The sequence below is a fragment of the Phyllostomus discolor genome, chromosome 13 (genome assembly GCF_004126475.2).
Source record: "Phyllostomus discolor isolate MPI-MPIP mPhyDis1 chromosome 13, mPhyDis1.pri.v3, whole genome shotgun sequence".
In the NCBI taxonomy this organism is placed as follows: Eukaryota; Metazoa; Chordata; class Mammalia; order Chiroptera; family Phyllostomidae; genus Phyllostomus; species Phyllostomus discolor.
In genome coordinates, this window is record NC_040915.2 from 25,717,867 (window position 1) to 25,742,655 (window position 24,789).

The window sequence follows — 24,789 nt, forward strand, 5'->3', positions numbered from 1 at the left end:
GGCACATGTTGCCAATTTTGGCTGAAATAAATACTTATAGGGATGTAAATAAATTAATTTAAAGTTAAATAGCCACGCATGGCTATTGTGTTGCCAAGTACTCAGTACTGATCCATAAACCCTCTAAGGCAGAAACCCCCCCCCCCTTCCCTTTCTGCTCTGTCCCTGAAACTTTGTAATGGACCCAAGAAGCACAGATTGAGTAACCCAATGGAACCACCAAGGCATGGAGAGAGATTCTTTGTTGACTGAGGGGGCTTTTGAGGGGGAATGAGAAGACATCTCTAAACAACGTGAAGTTGACAGTTGGAGCATGGAAGAAGGGTATTTTAAGTGGAGAGAGTAATGAGCAAGAACCAAGACCTTATACAAAAATAGATTCAAGGTGGATAAAAGACTTAAATATAAACCGTGACACCATTAAAGTCCTAGAAGAGAACGTAGGTAGGAAAATCTCAGATATTTCACGCAGAAACTTTTTTACTGACTTGTCTCCTAGAGCAAGGGACATAAAGGAAAGAATAAACAAATGGGACCTCATCAAAATAAAAAGCTTTTGCACAGCTAAAGAAAACAGTATCAAAATAAAAAGAGAACCAACTGTATGGGAAAACATATTTGCCATTAAACCTCAGACAAGGGTTTAATCTCCAAAATATATAAAGAACTTACACAACTCCACTCTAAGAAGACAGGCAACCCAATTAAAAAATGGGCAAAGGACTTGAACAGACACTTCTCCAAGGAGGACATACAGAAGATCCAAAGACACATGAAATGATGTTCAATATCGCTAGCTATCAGAGAGATGCAGATTAAAACCACAATGAGATACCACTTTACACCAGTCAGAATGGCCATCATAAACAAAGCAACAAACAACAAGTGTTGGAGAGGATGTGGAGAAAGGGGGTCCCTAGTGCACTGCTGGTGGGACTGCAGACTGGTACAACCACTATGGAAAGCAGTATGGAACTTCCTCAGAAAACTCAAAATGGATCTGCCTTTTGACCCAGCAATTCCACTGCTGGGACTCTATCCTAAGAACACTAAAACACCAATACAAAAGAACCTTTGCACCCCGATCTTCACAGCAGCACAATTTACAATAGCCAAGTGCTGGAAGCAACCTAGTTGCCCATCAATAAATGAATGGATCAAAAAACCATGGTACATTTACACAATGGAATTCCGTGCAGCAGAAAGAAAGAAGGAGCTCCTACCCTTTGCAACAGCGTGGATGGAGCTGGAAAGCATTATGCTAAGCGAAATAAGCCAGGCAGTGAAAGACAAATACCATATGATCTCACCTTTAAGAGGAACCTAATCAACAAAACAAAGAAACAAGCAAAATATAACCAAAGACACTGAAATAGAGGACAGGCTGACAGTGACCACAGGGGAGAGAAGAGGGAATTTCAGGGGAGAATGGGAAGGGCTTACAGGAACAAAGTTAAAGGACACATGGACAAAAACTAGGGGGAGGGTGGTAATGGGAGGGACGTGGGGAGGGTTGGGTGGGTGGGCTGGAATGGGATTAAAAGGGAGAAAACTGTACTTGAACAATGATTAAAATAAAAAAAAATAGAAAAAAAGGAAAAAATAAATGTAAAACACTCACTGAATTTTGAAGACTTTCAACAAAAAAATAATTAAAATTATTAATGAAGTTTATATTTATTTTACATTGAAATAATACTTTAGACTGAGTTGAATAAAATATATTCCTAAAATTAATTTCAGCTATTTCTTTTTTACTCTTTTGAATATGACTAGTAGAAAATTTTAAATTACCTATATAGCTCCCATTGTAATTTTACTGGACAGTGCTGGTCTAGAAAAATAAAGGAACAACCCTGCTTATTCCTGGGGAGTGGGAATGGGGAGGAGGGCAGGGAATAAGGAGTTTCACCTTCACCTAAAATCTACTATGTTTTTCACAGAGCATTGAACCGAAAATTTAAAAAGCCAATAGTAGGAATCCGAGCAACTTTTGTAGTAGTCTAGCTGACAGTATTGTACCAGTGCTAATGTCTCAGTTTTGACAAGTGTGCCCTGGTTATGTTAGCTGTATGACAAGTGTGTCCTGGTTATGACATCGGAGGAAACGGGGGAATCGTGGCAAATTTCTGTAAATCTCAAATTATTGCAAAGTAAAAAGGTAAAAAAACAACCAATAACATAAACAGGCAACTTAACAAGTTGTGTGTTTTCTGCTTAAAGAGAGGTTCTAGCCCTGGCTGGCGTAGCTCAGTGGATTGAGCATGGGCTGCAAACCAAAGTATCGCAGGTTTGATTCCCAGTCAGGGCACATGCCTGGGTTGCAGGCCACGGCCCCCAGCAACCGCACATTGATGTTTCTCTCTCCTCTTTCTCCCTCCCTTCCCTCTCTAAAAATAAATAAATAAAATCTAAAAAAAATCATGATTAATATCTTCTAAAAGAAAAAAAAAGAGAGAGGTTCTTACTCAGAGTCTCAACACACTGCAGGCAAGTGGCTCCAAACGGGCTGCCCCTCCCGGGGCCCCTCATGAGCACATTCGCTTGAACTAACATAGCGAGGACGGCTAAACGTTGTACTGTTCAGTTTCTACCTGAAATTCCACCCGATCAGACAACCCTTTTCTCCCATGGTGGCCAGAAACTATTTGGCTGCTGCCTGTATAGTAGGAATTTTTAATGCAGTCGGAGGGTTGCTGGAGAGAACCAAGAGAGGACAGCTCTTGTAAGAACTTGACAGAGGCCAGGGCTGGGCAGATTTCAAACGCCCTCACCACTGGGTCCTCACTTCAGCTTTCAGATGTAACCAGGACTCAGGTCAAGAGATGTTTGCTAAGATCTTGTGGCAAACATGGGAATAAAGAAATGAATTAAAATAGCTATGATATTTGTAAAACAAAACTGTGTGAAATAACCTTAACCTACAAATATATAGCTGTTACATTTTACTTAACTGTTTTATGAACAAGAATTAAATTCTGCACACAGTTGAGACATAATAGCAAGTAAAACTGTGGATAATAAAATTTAAAACATCTTAGATGTATAAACATGTGGAGATTTCAGAGCCAACCATGTGAAAATAAACATTACATTGGAGGGTAAAATATTCCTATTTTAAATGAACTAGGGTTAAAATGAATGCAAAAGTAGAAACACAAAAAGGAGAAATTATGAAAGACAGCATATCCATTTATCATGAAGCATGAAGCCAGTGTGGACTGTAAGTTACAATAAAACATTTTCCAGTGGTGACATACACACAAAACACTGTATTAAAATAATATGCATATTTAAAGGGATGGCCCACCTCTACCACCACCACACACGAATAGTTTAAATAACAATTTAAAAAAATCTCATGCCCTGGCCAGGTGGCTCAGGTAGTTGGAGTGTTGTCCCGTACACCAGAATGTTTCAGGTTCATCTGTGGCGAGGGCACTTACCTAGGTTGTAGGTTCAGTCCCCAGTAGGGCACATACAGAAGGCAACCGATCTATGTTTCTCTCTCTCCCCCCTTCCTCTCTCTCTAAAATCAATAGACATGCCTTGTCTGGTGTGGCTCAGTGGATTGAGTGCCAGACTGCAAACCAAACAGTCGCCAGTTTGATGCCCAGTCAGGGCACATGCCTGGGTTGCTGGCCAGGTCGCCACTTTGGGACAACCGGTCTATGTATCTCTCACACATTGATGTTTCTCTCCCTCAATTTCCCCCTCCATTCCCCTCTCTCTGACAATAAATAAATAAAAATAAATAAATCAATAAACATATCCTCAGGTGAGGATAAAAAAAATACCCTCACTGCTTCTTCTGGAAATAAAAAGAGGGTCACACCACAAGGAGAAGGAATTTGAACAAGAACTCAGAAAACAATCACCACTATGAGGAAATGAGTCACTTGGAACGTCCTTTGTCATTGTTGGCAGTATGACTGACAGTAAGTCACAGAGGAGCCTGAAGGCTGGAAGTAACAGTTCTGACTCATACTGCCCTTTGCACAGGTTTCCAGTGAAAATCGGCCAAAATCTGAGCCCCCCTTAAGCTTGAGAACCTTTACCCGAATGGCCCACCAGCTGCCCCACCCTTTTCCCCCTCTTTCCAGCTGAGTCCCAGAAAACGCTGATGGAAATCTTAAAAATCAAAGCTCTAGGGCATCTCTGCTTATCTCCGGAAGGATCCACACTTTCTCACTAGAAAGCTGGAGATGAACTAATGTTTTTGTTTAATTTTTTGAATTTAACTTTAAATGAGAATCAAATTAAAATTTCAATGGGATTTAAAATGGGCACCTGGGGATGACCCAAAGTCAATGGCAGCCACACCGTGGAGATGTTGTGGCTTCCGTCCCAGGCCACCCACAGTAGAGCAGCCGGAACTTTTTGCTGGTGAAGGGCCCTGCCTTTAATTTGTGAAAATCTCACATGTTGAGCACAGTAAGGTAAAGTACAATAAAACAAAGAACCACTTGCAATTTCTGCTTCAGGAATTTCATACCGAGAAAAAGTAATAGATGGATAAACCACAGTAAGGCTTGCCCTGGCCAGGTAGCTCGGCTGGTTAGAGGGTCCGCAGTCAGGCCAAGGTTGCAGGTTCTACCCGCTATCTGGACAAGACAAGAACCAACCAATGAACGCATAAATAAGTGGAACAACAAATTGATGTCTCTCTCTCTCTCTCTCAAATCAATAAAATATAAAAAGAAAACATAGTAAGGCCTTACTTTTTCGGTCTTAAAAGAAAAGGGGCCCCTCTTTTCATAGCCTGTGAGGGCCTTAGCAGAGCTCTGGGGAGGAAAAACAAACAAGCAAACAAAATCTCTAAGGCAATTCTATGAACAAAACACATATTCAAACTAATTACACTTTTTAATTCAATTTCCGCTTGTCATTTCCAGGGCACTTGTAGCGGCTTTTCATTCCGCTTTCTGCCACCTTTCCCATTCCCAATAACGGATGGAGCGTGGCTCCTGCTCTGCAAACCGGGGGTCCAGCCCCGCCTTGCTGCCACACCCTGCCACTGGCCCCGCTCCGTGGGTTGACCAGTCCTTCATTTCTTTCTGTGAAGAGGAAGGCATACAGGAAAACAATGCTGTAATGTTTACACCTAATCATTTTATTACAAAAAAACCCCCTGGAGATTGCCGAACAGTTACAGAAGCATGGAAAAGAAAAAAGTGAAAACTTGTCTCTTGATCATTTGCCTCTGTGGGGCAGTCATATTAATTTGGATATGTTCTTCTAGATTTTTTAAGGTAAAGAAGAAATTTGCACCAGCTATATATACTATTCTAGAATATTTTCCTTTTCTTTGGACATAGCAATGCAGCATTCTCCCTGACAAGTGACGTACGCTTTGTCAGAGGAAGGGTTTTAGCTGCCCCCTCCCTGTTCTATTCCTAGGACTAAACCGGCGCCTGACGGCTTAGACGCCAGTGAATGCTCACAGCCCGCACGGGTGGAACCGGTACGCCTGCCGGTCGGTCGGACTAGGAGCTCTGGGGGTCAGGGGTGTGTCTGTCTGGTCTGTCTCTCTGGTCTCAGCATCACAGTACCTGGCACATAGGAAGCATTAATAAATATTTCTTCAATTAGCAAAACAGCTCAGTGATGAAGACTACCTAGGTCTGCCTGCACCCGTGGGCTCCTGGACCACACTAATCAACTATTCCCCTGTTGAGGGAAAAGGTCTCTCGCAAACGCCTTTGCAATGGTAATCCGTGTGCACACACACACTTGCTAACAGATTTTGTAGGATGAGAAGCTCCTTCAGAGGGAGCCACTGAGCTGGTCCAGTGTGTTCTGAAGTCCCTTCCCTCCACAATTGCATAACTTTATGATTAATTTTCCAACCTGTGTGAGAGCCACCGCATAGGATTTTGCAAAACGATCTCCTTCCCATAGCTCCCTGTAAAAAGCCAGTGCTTCCCCAAACTGCCTAGACACAGCCCCAGCATGAGAATTCACACAAGAGTTCATTCAGACTGCCAGAAAGCCTCCTAGCAACAACCCAACAGGTTGCCTGTGCCTTTGGGGACTGGTATCCATGGCCTGAGGCACAGCAGCAGTTCCGTCACCACCTGGGAGGGGCGGTCCTCAGGCAGTGGCAGGTGTGTGTTGTTGATTAGGTCCTGGTGTGTCCAGGAGGGCCCAACAGGAAGGGGAAACAGATGGGGGGCGGGGGCAGACTTCCAAGCGCCTGACATGGGAGATGACGCTGAGACACAACAGCCACTTCTACCTGCATAAGAGCACACGTGGAGCTTAGGGGTATTCATGAGTTCTCCGAGAAGTGAGGTCACAGAGCTGTGTCTGTGAATTTCTATGATGTGTGAGAGCAGTGACAAGCACTGGGGAGACAGTAAGTGAGGCAGACCTCGTCTCCACAGTCTTGGGTGGAAGCTTGGGGACTTTCCACCGAGGGGCTTAATGCTGACAAATACGGATCGCCGGAGCCCTCTGCCTTCTTTCCACCAAGAAACACCTGTCCCCGACGTTGCGTCCCAGTCACTGCTTCTTCTTCTGTGAACAGCACAGCTCCAGTTCTCCCCGTGAATGGAGAAGTGGGTCAGGGACGTTTCCCTTTGAGTGCGCCCCAAGCAGAACTTGACAGCACACACCGAGCACGCTTCCCTTTTCCCCAGGTGCTCCTGCCCCGCCACCAGCTCGCTGGGCCCTGTCCTTGCCTGGGGCAGGAGAGCTGTGCAGGGGCATCTGCTGCTGGAGTCTTCACTCAAAGCCCAGAAACCCTGAGTCTCCAGGGAAACCTTCAACACCACGTAGTCCTGCTCCAGTGGGTTCTTAACCTTCTATGAGTCGCCGTGCTCCTTGAGAATCAGTGGCCCTTAGGCTTTCTGGGCCAAGCAGACACGCACACATCCCAGCACATAGCTTTCCCTACACTCTCAGGACCTTCGAGGGCACATCATGGGACCGAAATCTCTGGAACTCCAGGACCCCACAGTACGGATTCCCACTTCACACAGAAGCTCACTTGAGTCCTGATGCCCCAGCGCGCAGTCTCAGGGCTGAGCAGCCTTGCTGGCGGGGGGCAGAGGTAATAATGCTGTGACAGGCCCGAGTGTTGTGCAGGTCAGGGGCCCGTCCTCGGTGAGCTCATGGTCTTCGGAAAATGGAAAAGGGTGCTCGGTAGCCGTGGAGGACACTGAACACCCAGCAGCTGACACACTTCAGAGTTTCCAGAGAGGACGACCCAAGCTCAAAATCCAAGCTGGGTGTGATGGCGAAGGAGAGTGGCAACCCAGACGTTGTCGGGATCGCTACCTACAGCTGACGTAGGTGTAGTACTCTGACGGATCTTCTACCTCGTACACGTTCTCCTCGATCGTATAGATGTTTTCCTCTGAGCGCATCCCCTCTGCTACTGTGTTTTCTAACCCTGCGGGAGGGAGGTTGGCCAGCGTGACGAGCCTGTGGAAATAAAATGTTGCAGTTGAGGGAAGCATTTCCCGGGCATGTAGAATAATGAGAACAGGCTTTGCTGAAGACACACCAACCCAACGCAGTACAGGATGCTTGACTGGGTCCTGAGTGGGAGTGGGGGGAGGAGGAGAAGCCATAAAATAGAATAATTTGATAAATATTAAGAAAATCTGAAGTAATCTTAATTTTTGTAAGTATCTGAAACATCCTTAAAATGGTTCAGAAGCAAACTATGTGTATTAATAAAGAAACAGATAAAGCAAACACCAAGTTGTTCACACGTTTATTAAAAGATTCTATTGTTCCTTGCACAATTATTCGCATTATTCTGTGGATTAGAACAATTTCAAAAAACAAAAACAAAATGAATGTGGTGTGTATCCAATCAGATTTGAGTTTGAATTCTGTCATGTCAGTTACCAGCCGTACAACCTTGGGAGAGGTGGGTTTTTGTTTTTCGTTTATTTACTCAGGAACTGTCTAGTGTGTTACACACTGCTCTTTGCAGCAAGAGAGACAGCAGTGAATAAAACATGCAAAGCCCATGAAGGCTTCATATTAGTAAGCTTTGTGTCTCTGGGTCCTCATCTACAAAACGGGAATAATTAGCACTCTATCTTGCCAGGGTGCTGTAAGGAGCATTCAGTAACCAAATATTTATTAAATGCCTGTTAAGTATCAGTCACTGCGCTAGGGGACCCAGTTGTTAATGTGGCAGACAAGTTCCTCATTTTCTTCGCAGTTTGCCTTTATAGGTAGAGATGAACATTGAGCAAATTATGTCACAAACAATGATTGAATGCATGTAACTGATACCAATGAATACTATCACACTTCAGGTTTCAGCTCTAAGAAAGAATAGTGACATAGATCATTTATAATTAAGATAATTAAATATTTTACTTGACCTTTTTGACTTTATTTTATTGCAGACTATCTTGTCTTCATGAACATATTGTTTCTACTTGGTCTAAAATTATCAGTGGTTTAGCTAGCACCCAATAGACAGAGTTGTGTTTTCCTGAAATAGACTGCACTGAGCCCATAGACCAGATGGCACTGAAATCTAGTCAGAGGTATGTGAGCTGCACACACTTGGAATCGGGATATCTGTGTGTGTGTGTACACGAATATATGTGCACACCGTCAGGGATGGAGACTGAGACTGCAATACAATGAACCCTGTTTGTACTTTAGAATCACTCGGAAAGCTGTGAGAAAAATACCTGTGCTTGGGCCTCATCCCTGAAGATTCTGGCGTATTTGCTCTGGGGTTGACAACACACTGTGTAAGAGCCATAAGGGATTCCAGTAGCCTATCTGAGTTAAGAACACCTGGACAGGGCTATAAAGCCCTGAGAGAAGATTCTGGGTTTCTTGTTCACTTCTGGAACCCAGTGCCTACCCAAAGCCTGGCTATAGTAAATGCTCAATCAATTGAAGGGTCAATTCAAGGAAATGATCTATTGATATGGAAATAAGTATTTCCTATCAATGGGGATATAAACCGTGTACCTTAACTTCAGGACTAAAGAAGCTACAGTGATCAGAAAGTAAACAGAGCAGTGTGTTTGCATTTCATAAATTCAGGCCTAAAGCAAAAAGTATAAGATTAGCTCCCCCAGTCCCAGGGCAGGACTTCTGAGAGCAAGATCAAAGCTGTATTAATGTAGCAGTTGCCAAGATTCCTGCTTTCCCCTACCCAACACCCTATTCTTACCTTGAATTCTGTAACTTCCATTTCCTGTGAAAATACCCTAGGTAAAAAAGGGAAGAAAGTCTATTAAAATTGCTTTCATAAATAAATACAATGGACCCACTGAAGGCAAGGATTGTTTAAAGATATCTGGTTTCGCCTTAGACTGAATTAAATCAAACTACTACCATGTGTCTTTGTTTATGATATTAACTATGCTAGAAAATGATAAAAATGCATTTTCCATATAGACAAATAGCTGGAACAGCTACTATGTGTCTGGTAGTATGCTAAGCATCAAGGACACAAAGGTGAATTATGAGCCCTGACTTTATGAAACTTGTGTTCTCGTGAGGGTGTATTTAAAATAATAATAACTGTGATAATAATATCCCACTGTGATATAAGGGAAACCAACAATGCATTGGAACTGATCCTAGAGAGGGTGGTCTGGAAGGCATGCGCAGAAAGGGGACCTTTAACACCAGCTCTGACAGAACTCTGCGACGTGAAGAGCCAGCTGGAACATTCCAGGCAGAGAACAACCCCGATAAGATCACAGTGAGTGCCTGGAAACACACACACACGGCTGGAATAAGAGGGCGACCCAAGATAAGGCCTGAGAGGTAGGCTAGAGCCAGATCCTAGAAGACTTTTTAAATCACAATCGAGGGTTTGTATTTTATACTGAGACCTGTGAGAAATAACAGAATGCAAATGTGATGTGATTGGGCTCAAGAAGATCTCGCAGGCTGCTATGTGGAAGGTGGGTTAAAAGGAGGTAGAAAGAAGTGAGGAGGTAACAGCGATGACAGTCCATTAGGAAGTGGTGACCAAGAGAGACGGAGAGTAATGAATGAATTTTAGATATATTGGCTGCAGGAATTGAACTTGGATTGTGTGTTAGGAGTGAGGAAAGAGAGGATTCAAGGATGGCTTCTGGCTTTCTGGCCTTGAAAACCAGATAAATGGCAGTGTAACAAGGTGATGGCAGGGCCAGGGAGGGAGAGGCTGCGTGCTGGAAGGTGCAGTATAGCCTCTAGAGTCCCCCGGGACGTGTTCGATGTGCGAGACATCTACGTGGAACTATCAATTGGACAGACACTCTGAGAACTGGAGAGAGAGACTAAGGATGACATTAAGTCTATGGACATTTAAGTCTGCAGGCCATCACATGGAGGTGTGGAGAGAGGGAGGTGGCCAGTGCTGACGGACCTCAACACCTAGACGTCAAGCAGAAGAGGAAGTAAAAAATGGCTGAGAAGAAACGGTCAATGAAGTAGGAGAGCAGTGTTTCAGAAGCCAAGAGAAAAAAGACTTTCTGCAATGAGTAAGAGTCAACTTCAATATCGCTGCCTTGGCTCACAGGGAAGTCAGAGAAAAGATGGCCTTGGACACAGGTGCAGGGAGTTGGCCTGGGACAAGAGGCCACTTCCCATTGCTCCCCTCATTGCAAGTCTTCTGGGGTCCCTTAAAGTTTAGAAGATGCACGTGTGAGAGGGAAGTAAGGTGTGGATGTGCTCCCAAGAGGGAGCATGCCTTATTTACTCTTTTTTAAAACAATTATTTATTCATTTTGAGAGTAAGGGGAAAGGAGGGAGAAAGAGAGGGAGAGAAACATCAATGTGTGGTTGCCTCTCATGTGTCCCCCACTGGGGACCTGGCCTACAACCCAGGCATGTGCCCTGACTGGGAATCAAACTGGCGACTCTTTGGTTCGCAGGCCAGTGCTCAATCCACTGAGCCACACCAACCATGGCTCTGTATTCTTGTACTATATATTTTTCCATAGTAAAAACTGTAAACTTACTCTTGTCCAGCCCTCTATGTGTGTGTGTATATATGAAAACAAAACGTCAGACTTCCTACTCCTCGTTACCCCCTTTTACACATACTAGTATGGCCCTTAATACTCAGGCCTTGGAAGAGCTCAGAAAGGTGGTGAGAGTTATCATTGCTCCTTATCAACCCACAGACTTCATATTCGTGGGGTCCATTCACAAACCCAGAGAGTGATACCTTTGGTAAACCCTGGTAAGTGTGTAGGTGGAATAGTTTCTTTTTCTACACAATCTGTTCAGCAATGATGACAGAGTAACATAATAATAGTACAGAGCAGGATAACCCTGGGTTCAAATCCTCTATCTAGCAACTGCCTGTGTGACTTTGGGCATGTCGCTTTACTTTTCAGCACACCGGTTCTGCACCTGGTAAGTTAGAGTAATAGTAGTACCTTTCTCTATATAGTGGTTGCAAGGATTTAATGCACATAAAAGCACCTGACAGCTTCTAGCCACACAGTTAGGGAGACCAGTTCATCCTGGTTTTCCCTGGACTGTCCCAGTTTAAGCGATGAAGTCCCACATCTTAGGAACTCCCTTCAGTCCTGGGTGAACCTGGGACAGTTGGTCACCCCACGCGCAGTGCATGTTTGTACATTAGTAAGAAAGGCTGCTGCAATGCCCGAGTCCTGGGGTATACGGCCGTAGCCTCTGTGGTCAGAGAGAAGAGGCTATACCGCAATCTTAAAAGTGCGTGAGGCTTTGGGGCTCATGGAAGAAGTGTTTGGGCCTTAACATGGTCATAGTTTCCCAGGTATGATCATCCACTAAAATTCACCAAGTTGAATATACTTCAAATAAGAGGTTTACTGTATATAACTCATCCTTTACTAACACTGTAAAAATAAAGGCAAGTAACTTAGAGACGCGTGCATGTGCTGAGCGTGTGATGGAGGAAAACACTAATGCCGCCGCCCTGGCCGTACCAACATTAAAGGGACTTGATACCTCACTCCAAAGCTCCACGCCTGGGAAACAAAGAAGACAGAAGAATTCACAGAAGGACAGGATTTTCCTTGTTGGGCTTCCTAATAAACCCAGACACGTTCATGAATTCAAAAGGTTAATTTTCTTAACAAAACTTATGAGAACGGGTATCGGCCCGCCTGAATTGGAATTCCAGCTCCGCCACTTACTGATTCTGAACCCTTGGGCAAGTGGGTTACTTTCTCTAAGCTCCACTCTCTTCTACTGTAAAATGAGGGTAATAATCCTACCTACCTTATAAGATGGCGACAATGATAAAATCTATGTAAAACATTTAGCACAATGTTTGCCTGTTACATGCTGACCACTGAATAAAAAGTAGCTAGTATTATTGCTAGGGTTTGGAAGGACTAGCGTTTTAGTCTAAGCAGATTTAGGTGTAATTATAAAGTTATATTTCTATCTAGGTTTATGTTGGTTCCTATATTAACAGTTTCTTAACAGAGGGAGAGGCACACACGACATCAAGTGACTTACATTTGAGAATTAAAGCACCAAAGATAAGAACCAGAGCCAGCCCAGCTGAAATTCCTGCTCCGATGTAGACGCTTATCCTGGTGGTCGCACCGGAGTCTTGTAACTTGTTAGTCAATGTGGATATTTGCTATGGAAACACAAACAGAATTGTAGCGTCTGGCCAGAAATTGGCTGTACGCTCAGCCACTTCCTGACTTGTACATTGGAACATCCTTTTCCCAGCATCCTGGGAGTCCAGGGACCTTGAAACCACCCCGATCTGTCCCCTTCCAAACAAGCCTCAAAACACCTGGAGAAGGGGAGTAGCTTAATCTCTGGAGTTCACAAGGGAATAAAATGTGCCCCTCCATGCTGTGGGTAGAGGAGGAGCTCTTAGTAAATGGACTTCCCTCTCCCAGACACAAAAACGGGCTTTAGAGTAGAATCTTCTTCATTCGAGATCCCCTGGTGTTCCAGAAAGTTTCAGAGTAGTCTAAGTAGGCGAAGTGAAACCTCTATTCTCACAGGAAGACAGTGACTCAAAAAGCCAGAGCTTTGCAGCCAGACAGTCCTGGGTCCAAATCTAAGCTCTGTCACCAAGAGCTGAGTCACCTCGTAGAGTTATTGGGAAAATGAAGTAACAAAAATATAAAATGCTTGGTACAGGGCCTGATACTGACTACATGATAAATGCTTAATTAAGAATAGCTATTGCCATTGCTGCCATGTGTTTGACTTTTTTTTTTTTTTTTTTTTTTTTGATGACTGAAGGTCATACGGAAAAATCCTCTCCTAAAATTCCAGTCCATGTTCCCTCTTTAAAACCAACAATAGTCAACACTTTTAAAACAAAGAAGGACAGAGCATTAAACCTTCTATTTGTTCAATGAACATGTACTGCAGGAGGGCCACACGCAGGGTGCCGCACGCCCCGCACCTCAGTGCACAGCGGTACTCAGGAGGCAGCACTTGGTCGCAAATAGGGGCGGGACAGATACGAAACGCCGAGCTCTTTGGTGGCGATCACACGAGTAGCAGACTGAGTCAAATGAATGAGGACCCCTGGATAAGGTCCCGAAGGATCCTTAAGTCCTTGCTCTAAGTATGCTTTCTAGAGGTTTTCCCTTTCACTCTCAGAAGGTGGAGGACACTAGAATGGTCATTACTTGTAACATTGCTTTATCTATAGTTACATATATAAACTCTTGGCTTAGAATGTTCCTGACTGGTATCTTGTCATACATAAATAAATAAGTTTAAACAAAAAAAAAATAATAATCTTTTTCAATTGGATTGCAATGGAAGGAAGAAAAAAACATATTTTGGGGAGCTGGAGGGTCTCCAGATTCTCCACAGTGGTATGCAGCTGCGAACTTTGCGAAGAGGGACAAAATGCTAATGCTTCTCCTTGTTGTTTTCCAGCACTTGCTACGTGCCAGGCACCTCGCATGCCTCACTGTACTCCGTGCTCACACCAAGCCTATGTCACAGCAGTTAGAACTGCTGTCGTCAACATGTTATAGTCAAGGGATCTGAAACCAAGGCAGATAAAGGCATTTTTCCCCAAGGAAAGAGTGGTCAGGCAGGAAGGCTAAAGCCATGCTCTACTTTCTCTGAGTTGAACACAATGCTGGCTCACACACACACACACACACACACACACAGTTACTTACTGTTTGATTTTTATCATGGAAGATCTCCAGTGTCTGTGTTTCTGCCACGAAGAAGAAAAATGGTTAAAAATGTTTTCTTTTAGCTGAGTTTTTAAAAAATCTTAAAGATGCTTAATAATCCTGTCTGAAATTACTTCTACTCCATACTCTTCACAACAATGAATTGGGAGACCAAAAAACTTTACTGAACACTTAGGAATCAACTGTAGGACTTTTTTAATCCAGGTAATGAACCCAGTGGCTCATATGTTCTATGAAATGGGAGTTTCTGCCAGGAAGACCTATGTTGAGAATGTAGTTTGTTGTGTCCACAGGCCCTAATGGGGTCTGCAGAATTCCAGCAACACTGATAACACTCAGCGTTGTATTACAATTAGACTTCAACAGATAACAGAAGTTAATTTTCTCGAAAAAAATGTGGCATTTTCTCAGAGGGAGACAGGGTATTTGCTTGCCTAAAAATGAAAATAAAAATAACTATAGCTATGATTTACCAGGAGCAGGCACCGTGCTAAACTCTTGAAATGTCTCATTTAGCATCCAGAACAACTGTCCTAAAGCAGGACCAATCAGCTGCATCACAGATGAAGAAGCTGAGAATTAGGAAAGGACTTGAGCAGGTCACACAGCTTAGTGAGTGGCAGAAATGGTCTTCCAATTTCGGTCTGCATGCCTTCAGCACTCTTTTTTAAAAATATATAAGTATAGCTGGTATGCAATATTATATTAATTTCAGGTGTACAATATAGCGGTTTGACATTTATATACCTTACAATGTAGTCACCACAGTAAGTCTAGTAATCATTTGTCACAGTGGAATTTATCACAATATCGTTGATTATATTCCCCTTCGCCTTTCCCACCTTCTCCCCATCCTGGCCACCATTAGTTTGATCTCTGTGGCTGTGAGTCCATCTTTGTTTTGTTTGTTCATTTGTTTTGGTTTTTTAGATTCTACATACAAATAAAACCATAAGGTAATTGTCTTTCTCTGTCTGAATTATTTCACTTGGCATCATGCCATTTAGGTCCCACCATGGGTGTTGCAAATGGCAGGATTTCATTCTTTTTTGTGACTGAGTAATGTTCCATTATGTGTGTGTGTATATCTATCTATCAGTAGACAACCAGGTTGCTTCCACATCTAGGCTACTGTAAACGTAAGCATACACTCAGCTCTGCTGCCTTCAACCGCCTTCACATTGGCATTGTCACTCCTATGAAGAGCATCACATCGCCCAGCTGCCGGCTCACCTTCTTTCCTGTCTGTTATTCACCTGCCTCCCGATTCGATGGCCACGCACTACATATCCTCTCTGTCGGGCCAGCGGACAGAGCGATGGACAAGAGGGCACAGGCCCTGCCTGACCTCGCAGAAACGGCCGTGGGACAGCGAAGCATGCCCACTCATTCTTTTCATTCAGTCAGAGATTCCGAAACTTCCTAAGTGCCACTGTCACGTTCCGGAGGCCTAAAAGCCTACACCCTTTAACACAGAACCCCTGGTTTAACAGACTATGATTTTAATATCATAGGAGCATAGTCTTAGCCTAAAATTGTCTTTTTAAAAAACAGAAAGGAAAAAAGATTACCTTCTAGTCACCTTTGTTTTTATTCTCCCAAAAGGAATTTAAAGTATAAAAACCACATTGGTAAGGTAAACATGAGTCATAACCACACACAAAACTTTCTACCATAAATCCAGTGTCCGCTTCCTATATTTATTTGGCTTAAAACTACCTGACTTCTCTCTCTCTCCATTTTTACTTTATTTTACAGTGAAAATGATCGACAAATGAGAGCCTTTTTAGGTCATCATGGTTTATTGTCATATAGATGCTCATCAGCCAAGATGGTGGAACGGTTGGAAGAAGCTGCGATGTTTTTCCTGGGAAAACTAAGACTTGGCTCTGGTGGAGGCAGCTGTGGGGGTGGGATGCAATGGCCTTTGTTTGTTTGTTTGTTTTCAGAAAGAGGGCAAGGAAAGGAGAAAGGGAGGGAGAGAAACATCGATGCATGGGAGATACCTGTTGCCTCGCGCATGCCTCCAACTGGGGACCTGGCCTGCAACCGAGGCGTATGCTCTGACTGGGAATCAAGGAATCGAACCAGCAACCATTCGGTTCCCAGGCCAGCGCTTAATCCACTGAGCCACACCAGCCAGGGCACAATGGTCTTAAAAGTATGTAAACTTAATAGTTACCGCCTAGTATGTACTATGTGCCAGACATGGTACTTGGCACCTTACATGCAAAATTTCTTTTAGTCTTCACCACAGTAGGTAGGTACTACTCCTTTCTCATTTTTCAGATGGAAAAACTGAGTCTCAGAGAGGTACTTCGCCCCGAGCACACAACTGTTAATTGGCAAACCTGAGATTCAAAGTCCTGCAGAGCTGAGGACTTACCCGTGACCCAGTCCTACCTCCTTCAGGTGGAAGACAGATTGCATTTGTTTTGTATTCTAGGTGGATTCAGAAGCTTCCAGGATCCTTGGAACCCTTATGAAGGCTCCACTCCACCTTATAGCAATCGTATTAAATGCATCCACGTTCCACATTAAGAAGAGGTACACATGGCCACATAGGAGTTGACTTGAGGGTAACTGTCATCATGATGTTACCTATTACAGCTATGCAGTTAAATACCATTAATTTGAAGTTTTCAGTTATTTTCCTATTTTGAACGCACTTCCTTTTTTTGTTTGTTTAAATATTTTTGGGGGGGTTGAAAAGCTGAGATTATAGATACTGTGCCTGTATTCCCTCGTGCAAGAAATGGTCCCCGCCCCCGACTTCTTTCTTTTTTTGCCTAGAGGTAAGGAACAAACAAGGAAGAACTGAAAGGAAGGAGACTTCTGTCTGTGGTACAGACAACTCCAAGGAAATGCACTGCCTCATGAGAAGGCGAACTCCCCGTTCAGGAATGCACGTGGGCACAGAGTGAGTGCCTACTTGGCGGTGATGTGATAAAGAACACTGGAGCACAGGATGGGGCAGTGGGCTGAAATGACCCCTGAAGTCCTGTCTAGGTCTGTGGCTATAGGGTTTTTAAAACACCATAATAGTGCCCTGGCTACGTAGCTCAGTTGGTCAGAGTACTGTCTAGATAGGCCAAGGTTGTATGGGTTCAATCCCTGCTGAGAGCACATACAAGAATCAACCAATGAATGCATAAATAAGTGAAACAACAAATCAATGTTTCCCTCTCTCTAAATCAATAAAAATAAAAATAGTAAAAATATAATAATAGCATACAATAAATACCCGATATTACTTGATCACCTCACAACATGGACGATCATCTGTTCCCACCATATTTCATCTCCTCACTAATTGTATAAGTGATAGTGGCTCACAATCACTAACGAACCAACAAAGATGAACCCTTTAGAGAGCTGAAGTTAACATCTGTACTAGTAACTGATTTTGAATGCTCTCTGTGGGTCAGGTACTATGCTGCACTTTATACACATCATCCCATTCCATCTTTATCACAATCCGATGAAGCAGGCACTGGAGAGGTGAGGACACTGGGCCTCCCAAAGTTTGAGCAACTTCCCCGAGTCCATAAATCTGGTGCGAAGAACTGACATTAGAGCCCATTCCACCTGCCACTGCAGCACGTGCCCCACTCTAAAGTCTGCCTCTGGCTCTTACTGATAATGCTAACAAACTAGCATGCACTGAGTATCCTGTGAGCAGACGCTGGGCCAAGCACATCAGTCACATTTCTTATTTAAATCTCATGAAGTACAGTTTACGACATTCATGAGATTAGGAAATGGGATTTACCTCTGTTGGACTTCACTTCACAGGATGAAAAACAGAGCTCCAGAGATTTCCGGAGAGACTAGGTCTCTGGGGAAAAGTATTTCAGATCAGCCTTTCCGATCAAGGTGACCTAAGGTCTGCTTTTCTGATCCTATCTTCTCTTCCAGAATAGCCTGTATAAGCTCTGGCTTAATTACTTCAAGAATTTGAAGGATGCTGGGCTTTATTCCAGTTAGAACCGGCCCAGGACATCACCTAATCCAATCCCAAATATGGCCTGGGGCCCAGTCAAGGCAACACATTGCCAGTCTGGAAATCACAGAATAACAGTGCAATGTAAAGAGTCTTTCATTACATTAAATTTACTTAATTTAAAAGTAATGGCAGTGTTAGGCAGAAGCTGACAAAATATGTAGATCAAAATTCTTTTAGGTGGGAGTCAGGAATTTCACTGGGTCATGAAATCCCAAATTCTCTGGGCGGAAGAGAAATCTGAGATCCAAAGAGGTGAAAGGCACTGGCCCCGAGCCAGGTCTTGATTGACTAAAGCAGATCCTAGCCTGGGCGCATTGTTCCCAGCACAGGTCTATCTCCATCATCTCCCTCGCCTGAAATGCTACTTCCTGTGCACAAAAACATTCATGCCTCCGCTCTTAAACTGTTCCCTCATTTTCCCCATATTCAAAATCCTCTGGACTCAGACACCACCTAGAGGCCCCCCCTACACCCCAGATATAATTACCTGAGCCAGGTCGCTCGGTGGTGGACATCCTTGGAAAGGCTGTGGTGACGTCTCTCCACCAAGTCCAGGCAGGGGTGACCTCGGCTAAAGCAAGAAAGCAATGCAAGGATGAGGCTTCTCCGAGAGTGGAGAGCTTGAGTCAGGAGTCAAAGGGGCAGCAGACAAAACAAGACATGCACAAATAAAGAGGAACACATGCTCAACTTTCAAACCCAGATGCCTTCCTTGAGAGGATATCACACATTTAAAATGTTCGTCACACGTCTGAAGAGCTTGGTTACCGTCATCATTGTCACAGTCCAATTGTTAAGAATAGAACAAATGGCCCTGGCTGGCGTAGCTCAGTGGATTGAGCCTGGGCTGTGAACCAAAGCATCGCAGGTTCGATTCCCAGTCAGGGCACATGCCTGGGTTGCAGGCTACAGGCTCCAGCAACCGCACATTGATGTTTCTCTCTCTCTCTCTCTCCCTTCCTTCCCTCTCTAAAAAATAAAATAAATAAAATCTTAAAAAAAAGAATAGAACAAATGGCCACACAAATGGCCACACTGATGCTTTTCATAAAACATCTCCTAAAACTGTTCCAATGGCCTGTATGGCAGGGATTATCATATTTCATGGACAAGAAAGTCACCAAGTTTAAATAACTTGTCCCAGGATGACACAGCTAGGAAGAGGCAGAGTTGGAGCGGAACTCAGCTCCAGCAGCCACGAAGTACATGCTCTGTAAATGTTAAACATCCAAGCACATGCACCTCCCCACACACGCACAGCTCAGCGGGTATCAATCCTGGCTGCACCTGGGGGAGAATCACCTGGGGAAGGCTTTGAAAAGTCCAAGGGTTTATTTATGTTCTACCTCCAGAGACGCTGCTTTCTCTCACTTGTAGCTGGAGCTCAAGCATCTATAGGTGTTAAAAAGCTCCCCAGGTAAATGAGTGGGCAGTCAGGCTCCCAACCCCTGATCTGGGCCTTTCCTCCCACTTTATAGATCCTATCCATGAGCTGCAGTATAGACAGAGGAGTTAAACATGGTCGGACACTGCTGAAGGGACTGTGGGTCTCAGGGGGTCACCACCGGGGCTGTAACTGGGGAGGCCAGAAATGAGACCAATCAGTATGTTTAACATAATCTGCAGATGAATCTCATTCATAAGGAAAGCACACAAAAGTCCACTCACCTGGTTTGATGTCCAACTGCAGGTCTACTTTTTTATCATTCATTGGGCCTACAAACTGGATGCGGCAGCAGTAGGTCCCACTGTCAGCTAAAGTCACATTCTCTATGGTCAAGGACACGTCGCCAGTGTGCAAATACCCCTTTAGCTGATATCTGCTGGATGTGTAATGAGTCACGTGCCTTCCGTCAGTGCGGAGCACCTCATCCTGACACTGAAACACAGGACAGGGTCCTCTGCCCCAGCACACAGGCACGAGATCCTCAGGGGTGGGTGGAGAGTAGTTGCAGGGCAGGCGAGCATCCTGGCCCACTCTGGCTATGTGTGATCCTTCCAAAGACCCTGAAGAAAGAGAAAAGGAGAGCAAGATGCAGGCAACGAATGAGATGGTCCACTACAGGTCAAGTGCAAGTAATGCCTTGTATCACTAGAATGAAGAAGAAACCACTGCTGCTATCCTGTTTGAAGGAAGATCCACTGAGGCAATGACTTTCAGACTTGAGGGGCATCAGAATCACTGGTTAAAAAGTCTGATTAAAACAGAGATGCCTGGGCTCAGTTACCAGAACTGAGTTCTGGGGTGGGGCATAACACTTTGTGTATCTGACAAGTTCCCTGGAATTGCTGACATGGCTGCTCTCGGAACCTCCCTTTGAAGCCCAGTGCTCTAGGAGAGAATTGTGGCCCAGGCTTGTGAACCCCGGAGAGCAGGGCTGATGGAAATGGTCAGTCATTGTCAGCCAGGAAAACAGCTCACCCATTCGAGCTAGTTGTCTCTTCATCAACAAAGGCACACACCCTGTCACAATTCTCTCTTCTCTCTCTCTTTCTTTAAGCACCAGGCACATAATGAATAAAAACCCTTGCTCGAGCAAGAAACTAACATATGGCTGTGTTTAGGTTTAAAATTAATTGTCTTTTAAAAAAATAAACATACATTGTAAAACAGTCACACAACATTAAAAGGTGTATGAAAAGGGTAGACTCCCTCCGCTCTTTCCCATTCCCCAGCTCCCCTTCCCAGAGTGTATACATTAAGAGGCATTCTTGTATTGCCACACCCTGCAACACACACACAAATAGATCGCTACTATATGTATTTTTCTACTCCTTGCTTCTTTCAATTAACATTATGAATTCGATACATTTCACGTCATTATGTTTAGCCAGTTTCACTGTTTGCAGCATGGATATATCACAATTTACTTATTTTTGTCCACTTCCCTGTTCGCAGATACTTAGATTGCTTCCAAACTTTCACGGCTGCAAATGTTACGACAGCCATCCTTGTATCTTTATCCTGCACGACCCAGTCGCAAAGGTCCTTGCCCAGACTTACTTGTAAGCAGTAGCAGCCACAGAAGGACACAGTCGAAGGGAAGATGTGAAAACATGAGTTCTGCAGAAGAGAAGTCCAGGATGGCTCTGCTGATGAGCCGTTGTAACTCTCCAACTGAGCTGGATACTTCCTTCACCTGCGTCTCTACTCCACAATCACGTGAGCGGCGGCCACTTCCCCGAGGGCTAGCCCAGCAACCAGTACGTCAGACTACTGATCATCCCTCTATTAATGTGTCTAAGCATACCGTCACATCAAAGGAAACTCCGGTTCTCTGCCATGCCACACCACACACATCCTGTGGGGGCTCTGACATTTATTCTGTTCGTACCAACAAAGAGGAAGCAAGAGCCAGAGAAAAAGTGTTAGTCGGTCAAAAAAACTGTCTCTCAGCAAGTAAAGGAAACCTCCTGATACCTTCAAAGAAATGGTCCTCTGCCTGAAATAGACTGTGTCTGGGTCCAGCTCGCTACCCATGAACAAAGATAGAAACACACGTGCTTGTTCGGAAAGCCAGTCAGTTGGTCAGTTGCGTGGCGGTTGCTTAGGAAGCACTCAGCATGTGTCAGGCAGTGGACTGGGAGCTGGAAACCACCACAGACAGTGGTGTGTTCCTTATTCTCACACTTACGGCCCTTTCCCCTCACTCCATCACAAGCCTTTTTCTAACACAAACTGGCCTACATCGTCGAAGCTTGCTGGGTCTCGGTGTCCTCATTTATACAACTTATAAAGTGAGGAATCTGTGTTAATATTCTTACTTTCACCTGAACTTTCAAACTCCTCTACTTACGGAAGACACAGTCCTGTCGGCAGTGACTCCTTGCCCCTCCCGTGGGCGGAATTAAGGAGACCTCAAGTTTCTATTTCATCTGGTATACACAAAACGTCCCCTCCCCTCCTACCCCGGGGGTTTCAGGCACCAGTTGTCAGTAACCACTGAGGTAGCATCTCAGACCCAAACAGTCCCAGCCCTGGAAGACTGACTTTTGTCTGGAAAATTTAAAAGCCAAGGGTTCTTTACAAAAGACAAGGGAGATCACAGACTAAATAATTTCCCAAAACCCGTGGTCTTTCTCTGTCTTTCCTTCCTGGTTTCCTTGTCACCCGCCTTTATGCCATTAAATGCATTTAACATGAATCTCCAGCTAGTTCTCTGTATGCACCAATAGCGTCACAGAACAAGCAATTACTCAAGAGATTGGAGTCAACTTCTTCATTTTACAGACAGGGAAACAGACAGGAGAAGACTGATTTCCCCAAAGGCACGTGATGGGTAATCTCAAATGAAAACACAAGTCCTTAAGCTCCAGACTTTTCCACTATAAACTATGTTTCAAGAGTTTGATATTTGCCCTTAATATGTCTGCCCCCCAAACTAATAACCACCAACAAGTGCCCATATTCAAGTGTAAGGTAGGATGAATTAACCATGGGACTTGGAGTCATATTAATTAACAACATGTGGTATGTGAATTCTTTCTCAATAAAGCTGCTTTAAAAAAATCACCTTAAGGTTCTGGTCAGACCTCTCCTGCTGGGTATTTGCTAGGGTCACTCTGCCAACTTCCTGTCTAAGAGGTCCCTTCTCACTGCCAGGAAGAGTTCCAGGAATGTTCTCTGGCATGTGGTGGCTTTCTAGCCTTTAAAAAAAAATTATTGCAAACATTGCAATGCCCATCCTTGTGTCTTTATCTTGTGTTTTCCAATGGCACCTAATTCTTTAGTTCATATCAAATTCCCCTGATTATCCAAAAAATGTTCTCCAAAATATACAAACAAACATTGAAACAGACTCACAGACACAGAGAGAGGACCTAATGGTTGCCCAAGGGAACAGGAGGACAAGGAACTGGGTAAAAAACGTGAAGGGATTAAGAAGTACAAAATTTTTAAAATATATATTTTATTGATTATGCTATTACAGTTGTCCCATTTTTTCCTCCCCTTTATTTCCCTCTGCCCTGCACCCCCACTCCCAGCAGCATTACCTGGCCAAGTGGCTCAGTTGGTTGAGCATCATCCTGTGCACCACAGGGTTGCAGGTTCAATTCCTGGTCAGGGCACATGCCTGGATTATGGATTCAATTCCCAATCAGGATGTGTGGGATAGACAACCGATTAGTGTTTCTCTCTCATATCAATGTTTCTCTCTCCCTCCCTCTCTCTCTCCCTTCCTCTCTCTCTAAAAATCAATAAACATATCTTCAGGTGAAGATTAAAAAAATGAAAGAAAGAAAGAAAGAGAGAGAGAGAGAACCATATTGGAAATACAGCCAATAACACTGTGATAGCTGTGTACGGTGCCAGGTAGGTGTGTATGGAAATATAGAGGCAAGGGCACAAGTTTCAAAGTATATGATTGTCTAACTACTGTGTTGTACACCTGATACCAAAAAAATCATATTGAAAGTAAACTGTAATTAAAAAATAAAAAATAAACAAAAAATAAAGTGGCTCTTAATCCTAAAAAAAAAGATAAAATAAGAAATGTTCTCTTAAGTTTGTTTAAGTCCAGACCCACATAGTTTCCTACTCTGCCTTCGGCTCTTATCTGCCTAGTAATCTAGGGCAGATTCCCTCCCCACACCACCCCAACACACACACACACACACACACATACACACACACACACACACTGGTTGTACAAGTCAGCTGCCCTGTGGAATGTTCCGTGTTCTGGATTTCTCCCTCCCCTTGTGGTGTCATACTCCTTTCTTCCTATTTCTTATAAATGAAACTTAGCACTAGAGGTTTGGCTGGATTCAGATTTGACCTTTTGGCTAGAAGACATCACAGCTAGTGCCAGGCGCTTGAGACTCCATCACAGTTGTCTGATTGCTCCGTATTTAGAGACGCTAAGATTGATCAGCTTGCACCTTTCTCTTTTAAATGAACATTGTAATCTGAAGATCTCTTCATTTCAGTTTATATAGAATGTCCTCACTCTTCCTTACAGATACACATATATATTCCACTTAACAAAACACTGAGCGATGACAGACAGCTTCGGACCAACCCAACCACCTCTACAAGCAACACATTCAAGGGGTGGGCTCGGTGAGCACTAAAGCCCCACTGAAGCATTTCCTGCTCTGTAGGGTTGGCTCCTGCACAGCAGCTCCTGTGCTGTAGTGAAACCAACAGCAATCAAGCCTCAGCTACAACAGGGCAGTGCACACGGCCCACACAGAAGCGCACCTGGAGCGCCCAGCTTCGGCGACTGGGGAGGCTGCACCACTGGACCCTACAGGACACCTGCTACATAAGGCTACTCTGTGAAGACTGGCAGGTGTAGCAGCTGTCTACCTAATGCACAGAAACAAACTTAGGAAAGCAGCCAAAATGTGGAGACGAAGGAACAGGTCCCAAATGAAAGAACAGGCGAAATCTCCAGAAAAAGAACTAAATAAAATGAAGCAAGCAAACTACCAGATACAGAATTCAAAACAATGGTTATAAGGATGCTCAAGAAACTTAATGAGAATTTCAACAGCATGAAAAGGGACATGGAAACCATAAAAAAGGACGAGTCAGAAATGAAGGATACACTAATGGAAATGAAAAAAATAATTCACAGGGAATCAACAGTAGAGTGGATGAAGCCGAGAATCAAATCAGTGGTTTGGAATATAAGGAAGCAAAAAACTCCCCATCAGAACAGC

The 24,789-nt window shown here is 44.0% G+C and overlaps 1 protein-coding gene across 2 annotated transcripts; it reads right to left on the reverse strand.

Annotated features, from left to right (window-relative positions):
* Window positions 1-4,678: 4,678 nt before the first annotated feature.
* On the reverse strand, window positions 4,679-23,045 carry HAVCR2 (hepatitis A virus cellular receptor 2). 2 transcript variants are annotated; one of them, XM_036014667.1, is made up of 8 exons: window positions 21,125-23,045; window positions 19,789-20,127; window positions 18,608-18,691; window positions 14,094-14,134; window positions 12,442-12,568; window positions 9,161-9,197; window positions 7,255-7,428; window positions 4,679-7,218 (listed from the first exon to the last, which is right to left on the reverse strand). In XM_036014667.1, exons 1-7 carry the CDS (start codon window positions 21,177-21,179, stop codon window positions 7,278-7,280), a joined length of 834 nt encoding a protein of 277 aa, XP_035870560.1. In that variant the 5' UTR covers window positions 21,180-23,045; the 3' UTR covers window positions 4,679-7,218; window positions 7,255-7,277. The 2 variants fall into 2 exon arrangements, with proteins under 2 accessions (XP_035870560.1, XP_035870559.1); XM_036014666.1 differs by having other exon boundaries at window positions 14,094-14,137.
* Window positions 23,046-24,789: the final 1,744 nt, after the last annotated feature.